General features: G+C 48.2%; 1 protein-coding gene across 1 annotated transcript in view; it reads left to right on the forward strand.

Annotated features, from left to right (window-relative positions):
* The window catches only part of Pitpnc1 (phosphatidylinositol transfer protein cytoplasmic 1), a 270,776-nt gene that overhangs the window by 162,754 nt on the left and 89,113 nt on the right, over nucleotides 1-18,909 (forward strand). Inside the window, exon 5 of the mRNA XM_085695972.2 lies at nucleotides 16,660-16,731. Within this exon, the coding sequence (XP_085552098.1) occupies nucleotides 16,660-16,731 (72 nt within the window). The remainder of the gene's footprint in view (nucleotides 1-16,659; nucleotides 16,732-18,909) is intronic.

Raw genomic sequence — 18,909 nt, forward strand, 5'->3', positions numbered from 1 at the left:
ACAATGACTTGAATCTCTGTTTCACAGTTAACCCTGACTATCTGGTGTGGTATGTAATTTGGGATGACTAGGTAAATATCCCCCTTTTGGGAAAAGGACCATGTATATTCTTACCATGGCAGGTCCTATTGCACTTGAGAGAGTGAGGCAGCCTGGGTTACTGCTGTGCTTTAAGTACAAAGTTTTCCCCAGTTGGTGGCATCTTTATTTGGGGACAGCCTTTAGATGATGGTCCTAGCTGACAGAAGTGTGTCACTGGACGTAGGCTTTTGAAGGCTATACCTAGCCCCTGTTATAGCCGCTCCACATCCGGACCCACCACGGTGTGAACAGACTGCTCGTGCTCCTGCTGCCGGTATCTGAACTGCTCTCTGCCATGCCTTCTTCTCTATGGCGAACTGAGCCTTCTAAAACCACGTGCCAAGAGAAGTCTCTCCTATGAATTGATCTGGGACACTTTGTCAGAGCAATCCAAAAGTAACTGAGACAACTTGCTACACGGGAGACCTTGTCTCAAAAACAAGAAAGGAAAGGGGCACCAGCAGGACACAACAGAAGAGGAGAACAGAGAAGGGGAGAAGATGGAAGAGGAGAGAAGAAATAGGCCATAGATGCAGATGTTAGAGGACAAACCAAAGAAAGAATTCTCCAACTGAGGGCAGTGATAAGCAAGGCAACAGGGGACGCAGAACTTGAAGATGATCTTCACGGTCAAGATAGTAGTGAACACGCAAAATACGGCATGAAATGGATATCAAAATCTTGAGGAGTGCCGGGTGGTGGTGGCACATGCCTTTAATTCCATCACTCGGGAGGCAGAGGTTGGCAGATTTCTGGAGTTCGAGGCCAGCCTGGTCTACAAGAGCTAGTTCCAGGACAGGCTCCAAAGCTACAGAGAAACCCTGTCTCAAAAAACAAAATCTTGAGGAGTCCAGAAAATTTATGTGGCACCAGAACCATTCATAATTTAAGATAATTGGAGAAATAGAAACACATGGACCAGGCATGGTAGCTCCCTCATGGAATCCCAGCAATCTAGAGACTGAGGGAGATTGCCTTGATTAGCTTGGTGTACATAGTTCAGTTCCATTACAGTCTTGGTTACAGAGTGAGACTTTGTCTCAAAAGAGACCCTCAGAAATCAACTAATGTAAGAGAGAACCAATAGGTAGGAGAAGGGATAAGCAGATATTTCACTGTAGCAAGAGTTCTCAGTCTTTGTTCCAAAGGGACCTGCAGTTTGTAACACACCCATATTTATTTCTTTGTCTGTGGAACTTTGTATTTTCCAAGGAGCTAGAGATGTTCCATGCTTAGAGCTATTATTGCTTCTGTTAACAGAGGCCACTGATTAGTTCTAACCAAGTAAATGTTGACTTCTCCATTTCAGTATGTTAGTGTGTTGCCTAGAGATTAGTATTGCTTAGAAACCAAAGCTTTTCTTTCTTCCTTTTCTTTCTTTTAAAAAAAAAAGAGTGCCCAATCCAATAATAATGAAATGTTTTGGTTTTGTTAGAATCAGGTAGTATGGATGTCGGATAAATTTCCTTCCAAGCAAATCAATGCATGAAGGCACACTATAAAGCAAGCAGTAGGTTGCAATGCAGATTCTATGCATTTAGATAGGATTCTGTGTTAGCTGAAACACAATTCCTGATAGAATTAGCTTATGGGGGGGTTGTTTGGGCTCTTGTTTTGACAGATTGCAGCCTTGTCACTATGGCCCTGTGGTAAGGCATCACATCATAGTGGGTATGTGTGAGTTAGAGGAGAACCAGGACACTAAAGAGGGGAAGAGACCAGGGTCCCGTGCTCTCAACTGTTGCCAATGCTCCTGCTAGGGTATACCTCCAGCCACACCTCTAGTGCGGGAGCCTTTAATGCTAGGTCTTTTGGGGACACACAACACCCAAACAGTAAGAGTGTCCGTGTGAAAGACGAATTGGTGGTGAGGATCGGCCAGTTATAAAACAGAATGTTCCCAGAAGTTGTGGTCCTGGGGAGGTATGTCTTCCCCACCCATCAACTAGCCAGTTAGTGTCTAGCAAGCAGGGGCCTTGGACAGCTACTTCAGTTTGTGTTCTGGCCACTTCCAAGTCCACAGAAAATGAATTCAGCCATTGTGGGGGAAAGAGCAGACGATAGACCATGCCATCTGCTGTCATAGGTTAGAATCGTCTCCAGTTGGCAGTATTGCTCCCTCAGGATGACAGGACACGGGGCAGTCATCAGGGGGAAAGCACCTTTTTGTTCTTGTTTTTGGTTTTTCGAGACAGCGTTTCTCTGTAGCTTTGGAGTCTGTCAAGAAACTAGCTCTTGTAGACCAGACTGTCCTCGAACTCACAGAGATCTGTCTGCCTGCCACCACCACCTGACTCTGTTTTGTTTTAATATCTTTTGTTGTTGTTTTGTGTTTTGAGACAAGGTTTTTCTCTGTGTTTTTATTGTTTTTATTGCATTTCTTTCTTTGTGGGTACATGCTATCACACAAATCTAGAGACCAGAGGACAACTCTGTAGCACTTGGTTCTCTCCTTCCCCCCGTGTGTCCTGGTCTTCAGGTATTGACAGGAAGCCTCTGCACTCCTGGGAATCTTTCCAACATCAGAAAAAATACTTTTAAAGGACTGTTCAGTAGATTTGACTTGGAAATACGTCTTTTCGTCTCTGCTTATTTTCCACTTGCAGACATGAAAATTTTAGTTTCCTTTGTCAATTTGTGTGTGTGTGTGAAAGAGAGAGAGAGAGAGAGAGAGAGAGAGAGAGAGAGAGAGAGAGAGAGAGAGAGAGAGAATATGCAGAGGAGGATGTGGGCTTCCCACTCTATCAACTTCACCACATTATTCCCTCAGACATGGCTTCTCTCTGAACCTGAAGCTGGGCTTGTAACCAGGAAGTCCCATTGGCTGTCCTGTCTGTCCTTCCACAGAACCAGGGTTTACAGGTGTGCAGGGAACTATATCTGGTTTTCTATGTGAATGCCAGGGATTTGAACTAAGGTCCTCCTCCTTACGCAGCAAGCACTCTTCCCTGCTGAGCCACTGCCTCAGTTGCCTCAGCTTGGGTGTGCCATCTTAATGTTTCCTACCTGGGTGTGCCATCTTAATGTTTCCTACCTGGGTGTGCCATCTTAATATTTCCTTCCTGCGTGCCTGTGTCTGAGGACTCACCCTAGCTCTTTCCTATCTGTTACGTGTACGCAATCTAGGGCTTGTGGAAGTGGTCAGCCTGTCTCTTTAAATTCTTGTCTTGCCTTTACTGTGTTCACGCATACCCTCCGCTCATTTCTGCCTCGGTGAGCCTAGCTCCAGATTGTGTGAGCCTGAATTTCACTTCCTTGCCCTGGAAGTGCCAATGGCACATCACGCTCCATTCAGAAAGCAGGCTTCCATTCATGCGTTCAGCTGCTTCTCCCTCCTGGCCATGCTTCTCCAGCGAGAGAGGATGGCGGAATGCTCCATCAATGACTGAACTAATGAATGGATGGAGCTGTGTGCAGGGCGCGGGCTGATGGCAGCGTGGAGAGCCCGCCCGAAGCGTATTTCCTTGCCGTGGGCTGGGAGACAGACAGCTGTTTCCAGCTCTTTCCGGCTCAGCCTGCCGCGCTCGCTTCCTCTCACCCTCCTCCACTTCTCTTTCAGACCCCCGCCATTCTTCTTGGCCACGTGTGTCTTCCTGTGCAGTGTATTTGGGGAGTCACTCTGATTCATCCTTGGTGATCTTATTTCTATGCCTTCTTTGTCTCATCCTCTTGCCTTTACAATTGTTACTCTCCCCCCACCCCCGACTTGAGTTCTGAAGATGCTTTTCCAGAACTATCTTGTCTGCTGCCCCCCACCCCCACCCCGGCTCCCCGTTCAGCATGACCACAGACCCTATCTAGGGGCAGTCATAGCTGGCCCTCGGAACCCAGACAGCCTGATCCTGGAGTGTCCGATCAGATGAGGTACAGGGGACACACGCCTCCTTGAGACTGATGTGCGTTTTAAAGACCTCCATCACAAATGAGGAATTTTTATTTTGCCTTCTAAGGCAAAATTTCTGTCAGCATGGAAAGCTGAAAAAGTGGCCTTAATCCCAGCATTCAGGAGCCAGAGGTAGGTGTGTTTCTGTGAGTTGGAGGCCAGCCTGGTCTACATAGTTAGTTTCTGGGCAACAAGAATTATGTATAGAAAGCCTGTCTCAAAACAAAACCCACAAAAACAAAACAACAAACAAACAACCCCACCACCACCAAAACTCCAGATAAAAGTAAATTAAAGTGGGATCATATCTTAAGACCTACATCCTAAGGCAGGACATGGTGACTGAAACCTGTAATTCTAGCACTTGAGAGGCCGAAGGGAGGAGTGGTTCAAGTTCAAGGCTGGCCCAGCTGTGGTGAGCTCCAAGCCAGCCAGGAATGGGAGGGGAGAGGAGAGGAGCGGGGGAGGGAAGAGGAGAAAAGAGGAAAAAGAGTTTGGAAGAGAGAAGGTCCAGGGATGGGATATGGGGGGAGGACTCAGCCCATAAGGTATTGCCATCCAAATTTGAGGACCAGAGTTTGCATCCCAGCACCGATATAAATGCTTAGCAGTTTATTAACCGTTTCTCTCTAATCCTAGCACCGTGACAGCAGAGACTGGTAGCTTACTGGGACTTACTAGGACTCGGTGGCCAGCTAGGCTAGCCTACTTTGTGAGCCCCAGACAAGTGAGAAACCCTGCCTCAAAATAAGCTGGATGATCCCTTAAAATGATGCCTAAGGTTCACCTCCAGCCTCCACAGAAGTATATATGTATGTATATATATATATATATATATATATATATATATATATATATACACACACACACACACACACACACAGAGGCACACACACACACAGGCACGAGGGAGGGAATGAATAAGATGAAGCCTATTAGGACACCCACCGTCCCCACATCTAAGGCAGCAGCCTTCTCTTGCATGAGCCACACTAACTTTTCTCACTAACTAGTGCCTCCAGCCTCAGGAGTAAACTCTAAACACTACGCCTGGTACCTGGCCTCACTGCCACTCTGGAACGTTCTAGACGTGGTTCCTGTTTGTGAAAAGAAACACTGACACACTCAGTTTTATTAATAATTCCATCTCAAGTTGCAATCCCCTGTCTGTCCTAGACCACACTACTGGGGAATGTCTGTAGTATGCACAATGCCAGGCCATCGTTGTCCTTGTGGGGGCTCCCTTAGGAGGACGGCCGAGTCCTCGTGGAGCTTTCCCTTTGCTAGTGACAGGAAGCTCTCATCGTGCTTTGTCGGGACAGGACAGCAAGGAACAAACAGCTCCAGAGAGAAGTTTAAAAAAAATAGCCGGGAGTGGTGGCACACACCTTTAATTTCAGCATTTCACAGGCAGAGGCAGGTGGGTCTCTGTTAGTTCGAGGCCAGCCTGGTCTACAGAATGAGATCTAGGATAGCCAGTGCTACATGGAGAAACCGTGTCTTGAAAAAAAAAACAACCCAAAAATCTTTTTTTTTTTTGTTTTTGTTTGTTTGTTGTTTTTTCTGAGACAGGGTTTCTCTGTGGCTTTGGAGCTCTTGTAGACCAGGCTGTCCTCGAACTTACCGAGATCTACCTGCCTCTGTCTTCCGAGTGCTGGTATTAAAGGCGTGTGCCATATCCACGTGGATAGAAAATGATTTTGTTTTTAAGTCTAAAAATAAGGGTCTGGAGAGGTGACTCAGCGGTTCCAGAGGTCCTGAGCCCAATTTCCAGCAACCACATGGTGGCTCACAACCATCTGCAGTGAAATCTGGTGCCCTCTTCTGGTCTGCAAGTATACATGCAGGCAGAACACTGTATTAATAAATAAATAAATCTTTTTTTTTTTTTAATCTTGCCCAGGCTGTGATAGTGCTGGGATCTTTAATCCCAGCACTCAGGAGACAGAATATGCAATATTCTTATATAATTATATAATAACTGTGCACTCTACCACCTCACACACTAACAGTGTGTTCTACCGCCTCACACACACTGACCGTGCGCTCTACCGATTCACACTGACCGTGCGCTCTACCGACTCACACACCCTAACTGTGCACTCTACTACCTCACACACACTAACTGTGCACTCTACCGCCTCACACACGCTAACCTTGCACTCTACCACCTCACACACTAACCGTGTGCTCTACCTCTGAGCTAACACATACCTCAGGCAACTATATGGAAGAGGAGAAATTCCGCCAGCTCTCTAAAAGAAGACCATCAGAGAAAGGCCAGAGCTTTTTGAAGGGCTTGCCAGGTGAGGTACCATTAGAAATAAGATGTCGTGGAGAATCGTATTGGTATTTTTTGCTGGAAAATGCCCTAGCTTATAGTGTGTCAGTTACAAGTCAAGTGCCAGAGGAGTATTGCATCCTGGATGACAATCTTTGAAGTGAATGGTCCCCATGTCTACTCCTTTCCTCTAAAGGTTGGGGTCCTGGGCAGCCTTGCTCTTGTCCCCAGGGCCACTCCCTGCTCGCTCTGTACAGATGTGGTTGGCCTCTGCAGCGATGGCTTGCCCACACCCCTCAGGTAGACTCTGACGTTCCCTGTGCGTCTTTGCCCCTTCCCCTTTAAGACTTCAGTTTGCTTACATTTAGTTTTGTTCTCCTAAGTGTTTCTTATTGTCATGGCAACCCTAATCAATCACAGGACCAAAAATAGCTCTTTCGTCTTTTCCAAAGCGTGTCTGTAGTGAATTGGGAGTGCAGCTCCACCTTGCATTTGGTACAAGCTGCTCGCATTTGCATTTCCCGACAGTGGATCCGGGAGGCCTCGTGTCTGGAAATTATTCTCACAGAGTCCCAGACACCTCACGTCTCCCTCCCTCCCGCATCGCTTCTCAAAACTTCAAATGGGTTCATTTCAGTGTTCAACAAAGAACCGTCCGCCTCTGAACCCTGGCTGGGTCTCATGGCTGAGGTTTTGCAGGCACCGTATGACCGTGTTACAATGGGAGGCTGAGCTCAGTAGATCCTAATGGGTCGGATCTCCAATTAGCCATACATAGATAGGGCACACAAAGGAAGCCAGTGGTGGCAGGGACCAGATGGCAAAGGACCCAGTGCCATTCTTCTTGGGGGAAAATCAAAGCTACAGTGAGAAGACAGTATCTGTCCTGTTGCCCTGGCTTCTTCATGGCTCTGGGACTGTTTTTGGTAGGGACAAGAACTCAGGAGTCACTGTCCTGAGCAGCGTCATCACACACAGCCCCTGAGCACCCAATTGCTACATTTTTTTCCGTGCTATTTTGTGACTTCTCTGAGCTTCAGGTTTTATAAGCTGGCCATATTAATATTTAGATCTAGGAGACAGAAAGGAACCCTTTGAAATTTTTGTTTCTCGACAGGAAGTGGGCAGGGGGTAGAATGCAAGCCGAAAGCGGAGGCCCGGAAGAATGCACCGACTTAAGAGTAAACTGTCAAGGACGGAGCCAGGAAAATGGGGCTTCCTATCCAGAGCAGCAGAGCGGGTCATGGGTTCAGACTGAGCAAGCCCATTGAGGCCTAGATCCTGGCCACCATTCATGTCATGGGAAGTCTGGTCAGCGAGCCACAGCTTCCAGCGCACCCTCACGTGTTCACAGTGGCAAATCTGTCTGCACTACGGCACGTTAGCTTGTCCACAGGGCTACAGGTGTTCGCTGACAGGAGTACAGGCCATAGGCCAACTTCACCCCAAGCCTCTCCTCTCAGACACTGCCTGGCCTCAGACATCTGCCGTCTCTTTAATCCTTGCTTGATAGCTGAGACCGGAACCGTCTCGGTGTGATAGTTTGGGACACTCAAACTCCAACCATCAAGTTTACTGAGAATCGCAAAGTGCCTTGAGCAAATCTGGGACTTGAACAAAAATTTGTTTCCCTCCAAAACCTGGATTTTGCTTCTAATAAAGCACCATCCTTCCTCCAAATGGGCAAGGTGCACACTTCTGGATGTGGGCTGCAGCTAGGGACAAGCTTCCTGGCGTGCCTTAGTAGTAACTGTCTCACTGGGTCATAAGCAGTGAACATTGGCAAGGCCCTTGTAGGTCGGACGGCTAAGTCAGGAGGAGCACCGGTTCCCCGGGCATGTTCAAACCTCCAAGTGAGTGGCACTTACATGGATAAGGGCCAGGTGGGCCATCTGGAAGGAGAGCAGTGGGCAGGCTCTTCCACTGCCGTGGGGCAGATTTCCCACAAAACTCAGCAACCGCAAACATCATCAGTTTATATTATCTTGCTCTCTCCACGGGGGTCGCGATCTATGCATGAGTTAGCCGAGTCCTTGCCTGGGCTGAAACTGAAGTGTTAGCCGTGCTCACATTTCATCCAGCCTTCGGGGTTCTCTTCTGCTCTCGTCCTTCACTTCCTTGTGATCAAAGGGCTCGGTTCACATTCTCCATTCAGCTCTCCCTACGACTTTCAGGGATCTTCTCCCCACTCAAGTTATGTGTCGTGGTGCAGGGCTTTGTTCTAAGCGTTTGGGAAGCTGAGGTAGCCAGGCTAGCCTGGACTACCTAGTGAAATCCTGTCCAAATAAACAGATAAGCAGGTAAGCAAATAAAACTAAGTCTGACGTACACTGATCAAATCTCAGGACTGTCAGTTGTCAATCAGAGACTCCAGCAGGGGAGTCCAAACATTTGACAACACAGCACGACCTTGCCCTCTGAGTCGAACCACATTCATACCCATCCTGGGATGCATTCAGCCTGTGGTCCACAGGTTGGACACATCTGCTAGGTTACCATGTGGTGAAGCCCCGCCCCTTGTGAGCTCAGAATGGAAGAGACACAGGGCACGTGGTTGTGAGTGCCGGTGGCTCTGAGACCATCTCGGAACTCGGTCTGCCTTGAGTTTAGAGCCTTCCCTTTGCGTTGTGGGTCTGGCCTGACACACTCCCAAATGACTGCCTTAGGAAGCAACAGAGACCTCCCACATGCCTTGGGCTGCTACCCGCATTATACCGTGGCTCAGACTGTGGTCTCTCGCTCCTCCCAGCAGGTTCAGACGTGGTTGCGTCAGGCTTCCTGACTTATATCTCCCTTATGACAGGTCCCTCAGTGACATGGAACGCTTCTCATCCAAGAAAACATGTCCATATTTTTTAGAATGATGCAAATTTTGTGAGTCCAGGGTTGGAAGGTGAAGGTCTCTTTTCTTTCCCCTGGATCAGGTTACTGGTATAGTCCTAGCTGTGAGTAACTCACAGGAAGTATTACTGGGGGAAAGTTGAATATGCGCTCGGATACTGGGGAGCAGCAACCGCCATGACTGCTGTATGCCATTCCCAATGGCAATAGGACTTCATGGGGAAGTGAAATCATGTCAGAGCTTATGTGGCTTGGGAGGTGAAACAGGCAGTGAAGAGGAATGTTGGCGGGGCAGGGGAGGGGGCTGTGAGGAGATAGGCAGACCCAGTCTGTTCACAGGGGAAGGTCACTCCGGAGTGGTGACTCAGATAGTCTTTGGCTAGGATTTTCTCGTGAGAACTGTGCACTCGAAGCCTGGCAGCTGGAGGTGGTGGGAATGGGCAGTGGATCTAGACTGTGTGTGGGCCTCTGTGCACTAGTGGCTCTGAACTCGTATCACGGCTACTTGGGGGGCCTGCCTAGGCTGCAGAATGAGTTTATGTCTCCTTGACCCCCATGGCAAAATGCAAGGTCAAAAGAGAGGCTGGTGGGGTCAGTAAGAAGACTCTGAGGGTGAAGGTGTCTGTGACCAAGCCCAGGGACATGAATTAGATCCCCAAGACTGGCATAGTAAGAAGACAGAAGCAGTACCCACACATTGTCCTCTGACCCCCATGTAGCTCAGGGTGGAGTGAGTACTAGATACACAAGGCCCTGGGTTGCATCTTTAGTTCTGGAAAGAGAAAGGGTCTGGAGGGAAAGCTTAGTGGTTAAAAACAAGTATTGCTCTTGCAGAGAGCCCAATTTCAGTTCCCACCACTCACAATGGGCAGCGCCCAATCCTCTTCTGGCTTCCTTGGGCTGGGCACCACTCTCAGGTGTGCCCATTCACACACACAATTTTCTTTTTTTTTTGTTTTGTTTTGCTTTGTTTTGTTTTTCGAGACAGGGTTTCTCTGTGTAACAGCCCTAGCTGTCCCGGAAATAGCTCTGTAGACCAGGCTGGCCTTGAACTCACAGAAATCCGCCTGCTTTTGCCTTCTGAGTGCTGGAATTTAAAGACGTGCGCCACCATCGCCCAACGCATACACATATTTTTAAGAAGTTAAAATATTTTCTTTTAGGGCTGGAGAGATGGCTCAGAGGTTAAGAACATTGACTGCTCTTTCAGAGGTCCTGAGTTCAATTCCCAGCAACCACGTGGTGGCTCACAACCATCTATAATGAGATCTAGTGCCCTCTTCTGGCATGTAAGCATATATGGAAGGAATGTTGTATACATAATAAATATAAAAAAAATTTCTTTTAATGAAGGAGAAAGCCAAAAAACAAAGCAGGGGTGGTAATGGCGCACACCTTTAATCCCAGCACTCGGGAGGCAGAGGCAGGCAGGGCTGTTACACAGAAATTCTGTCTCGTAAACAAACAAACAGAAAACAGGGGTAGAAGAAAGAGGAGGAAGATGGGAGGGAGGAGGAGGAGGTCCACAGAGGTGACGGCTATGTGATAGAGTTATATGTTCAAAATCAAGGATGCCTGGGTCAATCAGAAGCTGGAAGAGGCCAGAACAGCTCCTTCTCTGGTTCTGTGGCGGGAGTATGGTCTGGTTCATGCCTTGATCCCCGGTTTCCAGTCTCCAAGTTCATGGTGATTCATTTTAGTGTCTCTAGGAAGTCATACAGGCCAGGAAAACCTTGAGGTTCGGTGTGTCTGTAGGCCTCTCATTGGGGGTGGCCCACAGCAGCTGGAGGTGTGGGAAGTTGGAAATAGAGGTGTTGGTTTGGGAAGGATCTTCCCAGAGTGGCTGCGGGAAAGAAGAAGAAGCAGTTGAGGTGAGAAGGGAGAGGGTGGTGGGGCAGCTTATGTCAGGATGCAGGGGGTGGGGGCTGCAAAGCCAGCTGCTGTGCAGAATGGGGGAATAGCGACAGTGAGGAGCTCTCTAGGGTGTAGATGGAAGGCGATGCTGGTTCAGAAATACTGAGTTTGTCACTTCTATCCAAGCACTGGGTGAGAAGAGGAGAGAAGCAAGAGGGGAGCCAGCAGTCTCTGACATTTGAAGACAGAAGCAGGGTTGGTTACAGATGGAGCAAGAAGCAATGAAGAATGTCAGTGTAGGTTTGTTTGGAAGCATAGGATACTTGGCCTAGAGAGATGGTGGCCCAAGAGTCAAAGAGCTCACTCTGTTAGCATGAAGACTTGAGTTTGGGTCCTAGCACCCGTGTAACAGGCTAGATGATCATAACTGGGAAACATGAGCTCCGTGTTCAGAGAGGGAAGGTGGAGAGGGCTAGAGGAAACGGGACACCTTCCTTTGGCCTCTGTTTGCACACAGAGGTACATACACACACACAGCACATGCACACATACACACCACACACACGTGCAAACACACCACACACACACACACACAATGCTCGCACACATACACACCACACCACACACGTGTGCAAACACCACACAAACACATCATGCACACAAATGAAACATTTCTTGTGTTTTGGGACTGTGAGGAGACAGAGAGAAGATAATCAATCAAGATTCCAGGGAAGCCATGTACAGGTGTCTTTTTATTACCATACAGCTGTTGTCTGCCAGGAAGTGAACTAGAGGTTGCTTTTACAATCGTTGATCCTCTGAGCATGTCTATAGTGTACAGAAGGATTGTCTCCTCTCTAGAACTGGGATAGCTGAGATTGGGGATGGTTAACATCAAGGCATTTCCCTTCTGAACCCTAGTCACTGACAAGAACATCAAGTCTTTCCATGTGGCATTTTGCAGTGGGGAATTGGTGATGTCATTCTCTGATTCTTGAAGAATAAGAAGCAAAAATAAATAGCTGAACGGTTGGCAGTGGTGGAAGGAGGTTCTCGGTGTTTCTATCATAAGATCTCTGTCCTCATCAAACTGTGAAACAGAACTGTGAGATCTGGACCAGTGAAATGGTTCAGTGGGTAAAGGTGCTTTTCACCAAATCTGACAACTTGAGTTCAAATCCTCCAGAACCCACAATTTCTACAAGATCTGCTGTGTCTCTACAAACACTGACCTTCACGGGACAAACATTTTATTCATTTATGTATGTGTGCTCACATGTGTGAATAGATGTTGTAGGGAGAGCAGGTTCTTTTGTTTCGTCCCACCCGGCTAGTTTAGACCCAAAATAATCACACAGAAACTGTATTCATTTAAATACTGCCTGGCCCATTATCTCTAGCCCCTAATTGGCTAACTCTCACATATTAGTTTAACCCATCTCCATTAATCTGTATCGCCACTTGACTGTGACTTACTGGCATGAGTCTAACCAGCGTCCATCTCGGGCAGGAGAACCATGGCGTCTGTCTGTCTCTGCTTTCTTCCTCCCAGAATTCTGCTCTGTCTTCCCCTCCTACCTGAGTTTCGCCCTATCAACTAGGCCAAGGCAGTTTCTTTAATAATCAAATGAAAGCAACACAAATACAGAAGGGCCTCCTACACCAAATAGAGACCAGAGGCTGACATTTGGCTCTCTTCCATAGTTCATGTTCACCTTCCTTTTGAGACCTGGAGCTCACCCATCTTGGCTAGACTGTCTGCCCCCAGTTGCTCATCTTAAAATAAACATTTTAAAATTGAGAAGTGGCTCGCTGGTTAAGAGCATTTGGTGGCTCTTCCAGAGGACCTGGGTTCCATTCCCAGCACCCACTTGTTGCCCAACAACCTAGTCCCCAGGTGTTCATGCTTCCTTCTGACTCCCACAGATGCTACATGCATGTGGTGCACAGACATATATGCAGGCAAAGCACCCGCATACATAAAATAAAATAAAATAAAAACAAAGTCTCAAAACATTTTTAAAGACAAGCATCTCACCTAAGAGACCAGTTCTAAAACAGCTGGAGCCATAGAAGCTTCTGATTTTCTTTACATTCAGTGTGTGTGTGCACGCGCACTACAGAGGTCAGAGGACAATTTGTAGGAGTCCAGGCATTTCTTAGGCCATTTGGGTTTCCGTGGCTTGAACTCATGCTGTCAGGCTCAGCAGGATGTTGCCTTCCCCACTGAGTCATTTTGCTGGACCCAGACTTCTGATTTGATCTTGAGATACTCTCAAATGCCAGCGCCCCAGGAAGGAGCCATCAGATAACCCAAAGGGATTGTCAGCCCCAACCTCACCTGCTGCCCCTCAAAAAATACTCTCCAACCCAGGACAGGGCTCCTTTGGTCCTCATCCTCCCGCTGTCTGACTGAGGGCAGGTGCACCTGCAACCCTGTTGCAGTCAGGGTTGCCATTCTGGTAGGAAAATAACCTCCATCCTCCACTCGAAATAACACCTGCGAATCCTCATGCAAGCTTTTTGCATTTCATATTTGGGTTTGAAACCCAGGTCCTGGGCCTTATTTGCTTGACCTAAGTATGTGCTTTAGAAGATCAGTTTGGGGTGGGGGTGGGGAGCCACAGACTGGGGAGAGAACCCGGTTGGTTAAGTGCTTTCTACACAAGCGTGAGGACCCAAGTTTGGATCCCTAGCACACACGTCAAAAGCTGGGCGCGTCGGTGCACTGTGGTGTGCGTGCTAGCGGAAACAGATGGGAGCAATCCCTGGGCTCTTGCACTGCACAACTTAGCGTAATCAGCAAATTTGGGGGTTGAACAAAAGACTTTGTCTCAAAACCACAAAGTGAAAAGTAGTGGAGAAAGACACTCGGGAGCACGTATACACAGACACAATAGAAACACCACGCATGTGCACATGCCTCCACATGTTTTTTTGTTTTTGTTTTTGTTTTTGTTTTTTTTTTCCCCACTTAACTCCACAGACCGATTCACACCCTGCGTTGCTCCTTCTCCCGCTCCTCATTGGATTGACCCTCGAATGAATGATAGCTTTTAAAGTACAAATATTGATTTCCCTCAAGGCTTGTTATTTTCAAGAGGGTCTCTCTGCGAGGTCATCTCCCATGCTCATGAGTCAATCAAGGTTCTGCCAGGGACCCCAGGGGTGCCAGAGTCTTGACTCATGATGAGCAACCCTCCTCGCTGGAAGTCCCTGGAAATGAGTATGAGGGCAGTGGCCCCCAAGTGAGAGGGTGGACAGGAGACAGCCAGAAACGTGCTAATAAATCACCGCAGCGCCTCAGTCTCCATCGCGGCAATTACCGGGATCGGTTGTCTCCGTGGCTCCTTAGTCACGGCTCTGATTGCTTCTCTCAGATGAAGACAGACCGGGTAGATGCCAGGTGCATGCAGGCATGTGGTGTCAGGGAAATTAACCACGGCACATCCTCGGCCTTCTTATACAGACATCCCCAGGGTCTCAGCGAGGCTGACAGGAGAGTGTAGGTAGAGTGGAGGGGAAGCCCATGAGGTGTAGGTCGTATTAGTAGGACTTTTGCTGCTGCCCTTTTTCCAGTCCCTAACCATGAATGGGGTATGAAGCCAGGTTCCCCACTGGAGCAGGCTAAGCAACAGTAAGTTTGTACAACTCACAGTGCTGGACCCCACCTCGGGGCTCCAGAGTGGACCCCTAAGCATTACATTTCTAGCAGAATTCTAGAGTGCTACGGTTGTCACGGGTCTAGACATCGCTCCCCCGCCCCTGAGAACCACTGGGGATACTAGTCAAGATCGTGGACCCTGGGACCAGGCTACGTAACTTTTGGAACGGCTGTCGTAATGCACCAGCTGTGTGATTGTAAGCCATTTACTTAACCTCTCTATGGCTCCATTCCTCATCTTGAAAGGAGGGATGATAATATTAGCATTTAGCCCTTGGGGAGTTTGTAAACCTTCAAGACCTTGGAAACATTCAGAAAATGCCTGTGTCAGAGAACATAGCCTCTTGGGACTGTGACCAGAGAAAGCCATGTCTCTTAGATCTAATACCTGCAGGTCCCAGTGAAATCACTGGGTTGTTTTAACTATTAGCCTTCGATCCCATCTCTGGTGTCCAAGAACAATAATGTCCAGCTCAGTGCCAGGAGGGGGCTGGACACACCCATACCCATCAACATCCTCTTCTCAAGCTGCCTGGCCTTTCAAATGAGATACAATGGGACCTGGTGAGCCAGGGACTCTGGGGTCGCCTTGCAAATAAGGCCTCTGGCCTGATTGTTGCTCAGGCCTCCGGCAGCCTCATGCTGAGCCCTGCTGTTCACAAGTTACTTGTTACTCCGTTCCAAGTGCTTGTTTCAGTTCTGAAGATCAAGCTCAAGACCTTGTACATGCTAAGCACATGCTCCACCATGGAGCGATGACCCTAGCCTCTTGACGCCATGTTTTCAATTGCATCGTTTTATTTATGCTTTGTGGTGTCACTAGTAGAGAGAGGAGGGCAGTTTTTGAGATTTGGAGATCATGTTCCACCTCATTTTACGGCTGGATTTCTCTTGCTGCTTTTGCTGTGCTCTGCACCCCCCAGGTAGCTGGCCCACAGGCTTCCAGGAAATTCTTGCCTCTGCTTCCCATTTGCTACAGGAAGACTGGGAATACAGATTTGCGCTATCACATCTGGCTTTTTTGCATGAGTTCCAGGGGTGGAACGCAAGTCACGAGGCTTGAGTGGGAAGTACCTTTCCTGTTGAGTCATCTGGCCGACCCCTTGAAGTTACATATTTAAAAATGATTCGGGAGGAGATGGAGCTTGCTTCCTAGGTAAAGTGATCGCCATGCGAGCATGGTGACCTGTGCTTTGAGCCCCAGCACCCACATAAAACGCAAGAACAGGTGTGCCAGCTGGGCGGTGGTGGTGCACGCCTTTATCCTGGCACTAGTGTGCCCCCTTCTGTGCAGCTCTCAAGTCTCGCCGGGTGCTGGTTGTCCCTAGGACCTGAGAGAGGTTCTGGCCTTGGACCTCTGGGACTAGGCCTGGTGTTCCTTATAGTCTGGCTTTCCTCTCTGCTAATGTGCGTGTCCTTCCAATGGGCCTCTATGCAACGGAAGTGATTCCAGGACCGTCAGGACCACACAGACAGACCCTGTCTCACACTACCCCCCCTCTTCCAAAATTGAGATGAAGAGTAATTGAGGAAAATGTCCAATAGAGATCCTCAGCATCTATATACTCACATGCATGCACGCTCACACGCACGTACGTATGCATACACGCCACACATACCTGTGCTCACACACACTTAGCTGACCAAGAATGTCTGATCTCAAGGATGCACTGTGCCACCTCCCTAATTTTGTGTGCACATTAACATAAGGGTTACGGTGGGGTCCCTGGGGAGCAGGTGAGCTCCCCAGGCCTGGAGGTGGCTTCTGTAATAGGCATCTGCTCTCCGTGGCTGGCAGTAGGCTTCACAGTACAGAATGACTCCCTTTGGAAATGAGCTTCTGCACCATCCCCCTCCAACACTGCTCACCGACTTCCCGGAGAAATGATGCTCATGGCAGTGGCTTCTCCTACAGAACGTGGTTATTGATGTATAATATATCTTGCCATCTCTGCTACAGATCTATGCTCCCAACCTAACGGTCAGACGAGCAGCCCCAAGCCACACTACAGACGTGACAAGCAATGGTAATCAAAGTCTGCTTTTTCTCCACAGTGCTCCTTCCTGCCGAAGTTCTCCATCCACATAGAAACCAAGTACGAAGACAACAAAGGCAGCAACGACAGCGTGAGTAGCCATCTTGTAGTCCTCTGACCCTGGGCAGCTTGCAAGTCTCGGCCTCTGAAGGTCACAGTAGCTCGCCCGGTCCTGGTCTGTCTCTGGGACCTGAGAGAGGTTCTGGCCTTGGACCTCTGGGACCAGGCCTGGTGTACCTTATGGGTTTCCTCTCTGCTAATGTGTGTGTCCTTCCAATGGGCCTCTCTACAACGGAAGTGGTTACCATGAGAAGTGGAGAGAACCGTGGAAACTCAGAGTTCTCTGATTCCATTTCTGACTGCACCTCTCCAGTGCTGAGATCACAGGGCATGGGCTGCTACCACACTCAGCTCTGAGCAAACACCACTACTCATTGAGAAGGGTATGCCAAACACAATGGTCAATAACAGGATCGGGAATGGGAGATGCTTGGGACATGCTTGCTATAACAGTATTCGCCGGGACCGACCTGGCTGATACCTGGTCATTTCTGCTTCTTGAATTATGACAGGCAAGCTGGACTCCTCAGGTGATGGCAAACTATTTTATTTTGGTTTTTGTCGGTTCTCTGTTCATAGGTATATGTGGATGATGTATCTGCATGTGTGTGTGTGTGTTCACGTGTGAAGGGGTGCCCGTGTGCATTAGGACACATATGCGCGTATGTGATTGTGTGTAGATGGAGACCTGAGGTTGATGTCAAACGTCTTCCTGGATCACTCGCCACTTTATTCATGGGGCAGCATCTCTCAATTGAACTCAGAGCTGTCTGATATAGCTAGTCTGGCTAGCCCCTTGTTCCAGGGAGCTTGTGTCTGTCCTCTAAGGCGGACTGCCACATCCATTCCACATTTATATGAGTCCCAAAGACTAAAGTCTGGTCCTGGCCCTTGTATGGAGTTTTTTTAGTCACTAAGCCATCTCCCAGTCCAAACTACTTTCCTACTTCCTTCCTTCCTTCTTTTTTCTTTTTTTTTCAAGACTGGATTTCTCTGTGTAGCTCTGGCTGTCCTGGAACTCACTCTTTATACCAGGCTTGCCTCAAGCTCACAGATCCACCTGCTTCTGTCTCCTGAGTGCTGGGATTAAATACATGTGCCACCACTGCCCTGCCAAACCACTTTCTTTATAAATAAAGATTTGTTGGTACCCAGTCACACTCATCCAGTACATATGATGCTTCTTATCCACAAAGATGAGTGATTATCATATGACCCATAAAACCTTGCTTGACCTTTCCAAAAAAAAAAAAATTGAGTACTCGATTGATCTCCCTGCATGTGATCTTGGCCATATACCTGCTCCAGAGTTCCTGGAACTTGCTAGGGAGAATAACATCACTGACTGGGGTACTCTCCTGCCACCCGGTTCAGGAGCTCCACAGTGAACATCACCTCAGTGTGGTTACACAAAGGATCATGTAAAGGAACCATCCCTGTCTACAACCTAAAATCTACACACTTTGCTGGCCAGCTTTATCAAAACCACAGTGTCTAAAACAATGTCACAGAGTGTACATGCTAATCTTGGCAAGTGTGACCTTTTCTGATTGGAAAATTAATACACAGTTTTTATTTTGGTTTCTTTCTTTTCGGTTTTTCAAGACAGGGTTTCTCTGTAGCTTTGGAGCCTGTCCTGGAACTAGCTTTGTAGGCCAGGCTGGTCTGGAACTCCTGCCTCTACCTCCCGAGTGCTGGGATTAAAGGCATGCGCCACCACCGCCCAGCTAATATACAGTTTTTAAATCTTAAAATGTACAATGAAGAAAAAAGCTCCTAAATGAAAGAGAAACCAAGAGTAACCCCGTGATTCAGAGATGACTACCTACATCCCTTGACTCACATTACAAGATATTGGTGATTTTTTAACCAGTTCCTCCCAAATTGAATCATACAGTATGCTATTTTTAACACGGCATGGGGTACTCTTTCCCACTTGAGTATCTGTGTGGGCCGGAGGTTGACATTGTGTCTGTTTCTCAATTGCTCTCCATCTTATTTTCTGAGCACACTTCTCTCGCTGAACCTGGAGTTCTCTTACCTTGCTAGGCTGCCCCAGGGAACTGCCTGTCTCGACTTCACTAGCACTGGGGTTACAGGCAAGCGGAAGGTTCTTGGGCCCAGCTTTCCTTGCTAGTGCTAGAGTTCTGATCTCAGGTCCTTGTGCTTGGACAGCGAGCAGTTTGCGTCCCGAGGCATCCTCTCCCCA

The sequence above is a fragment of the Myodes glareolus genome, chromosome 9 (assembly GCF_982192425.1).
Source record: "Myodes glareolus chromosome 9, mMyoGla1.1, whole genome shotgun sequence".
NCBI classification, from domain to species: Eukaryota; Metazoa; Chordata; class Mammalia; order Rodentia; family Cricetidae; genus Myodes; species Myodes glareolus.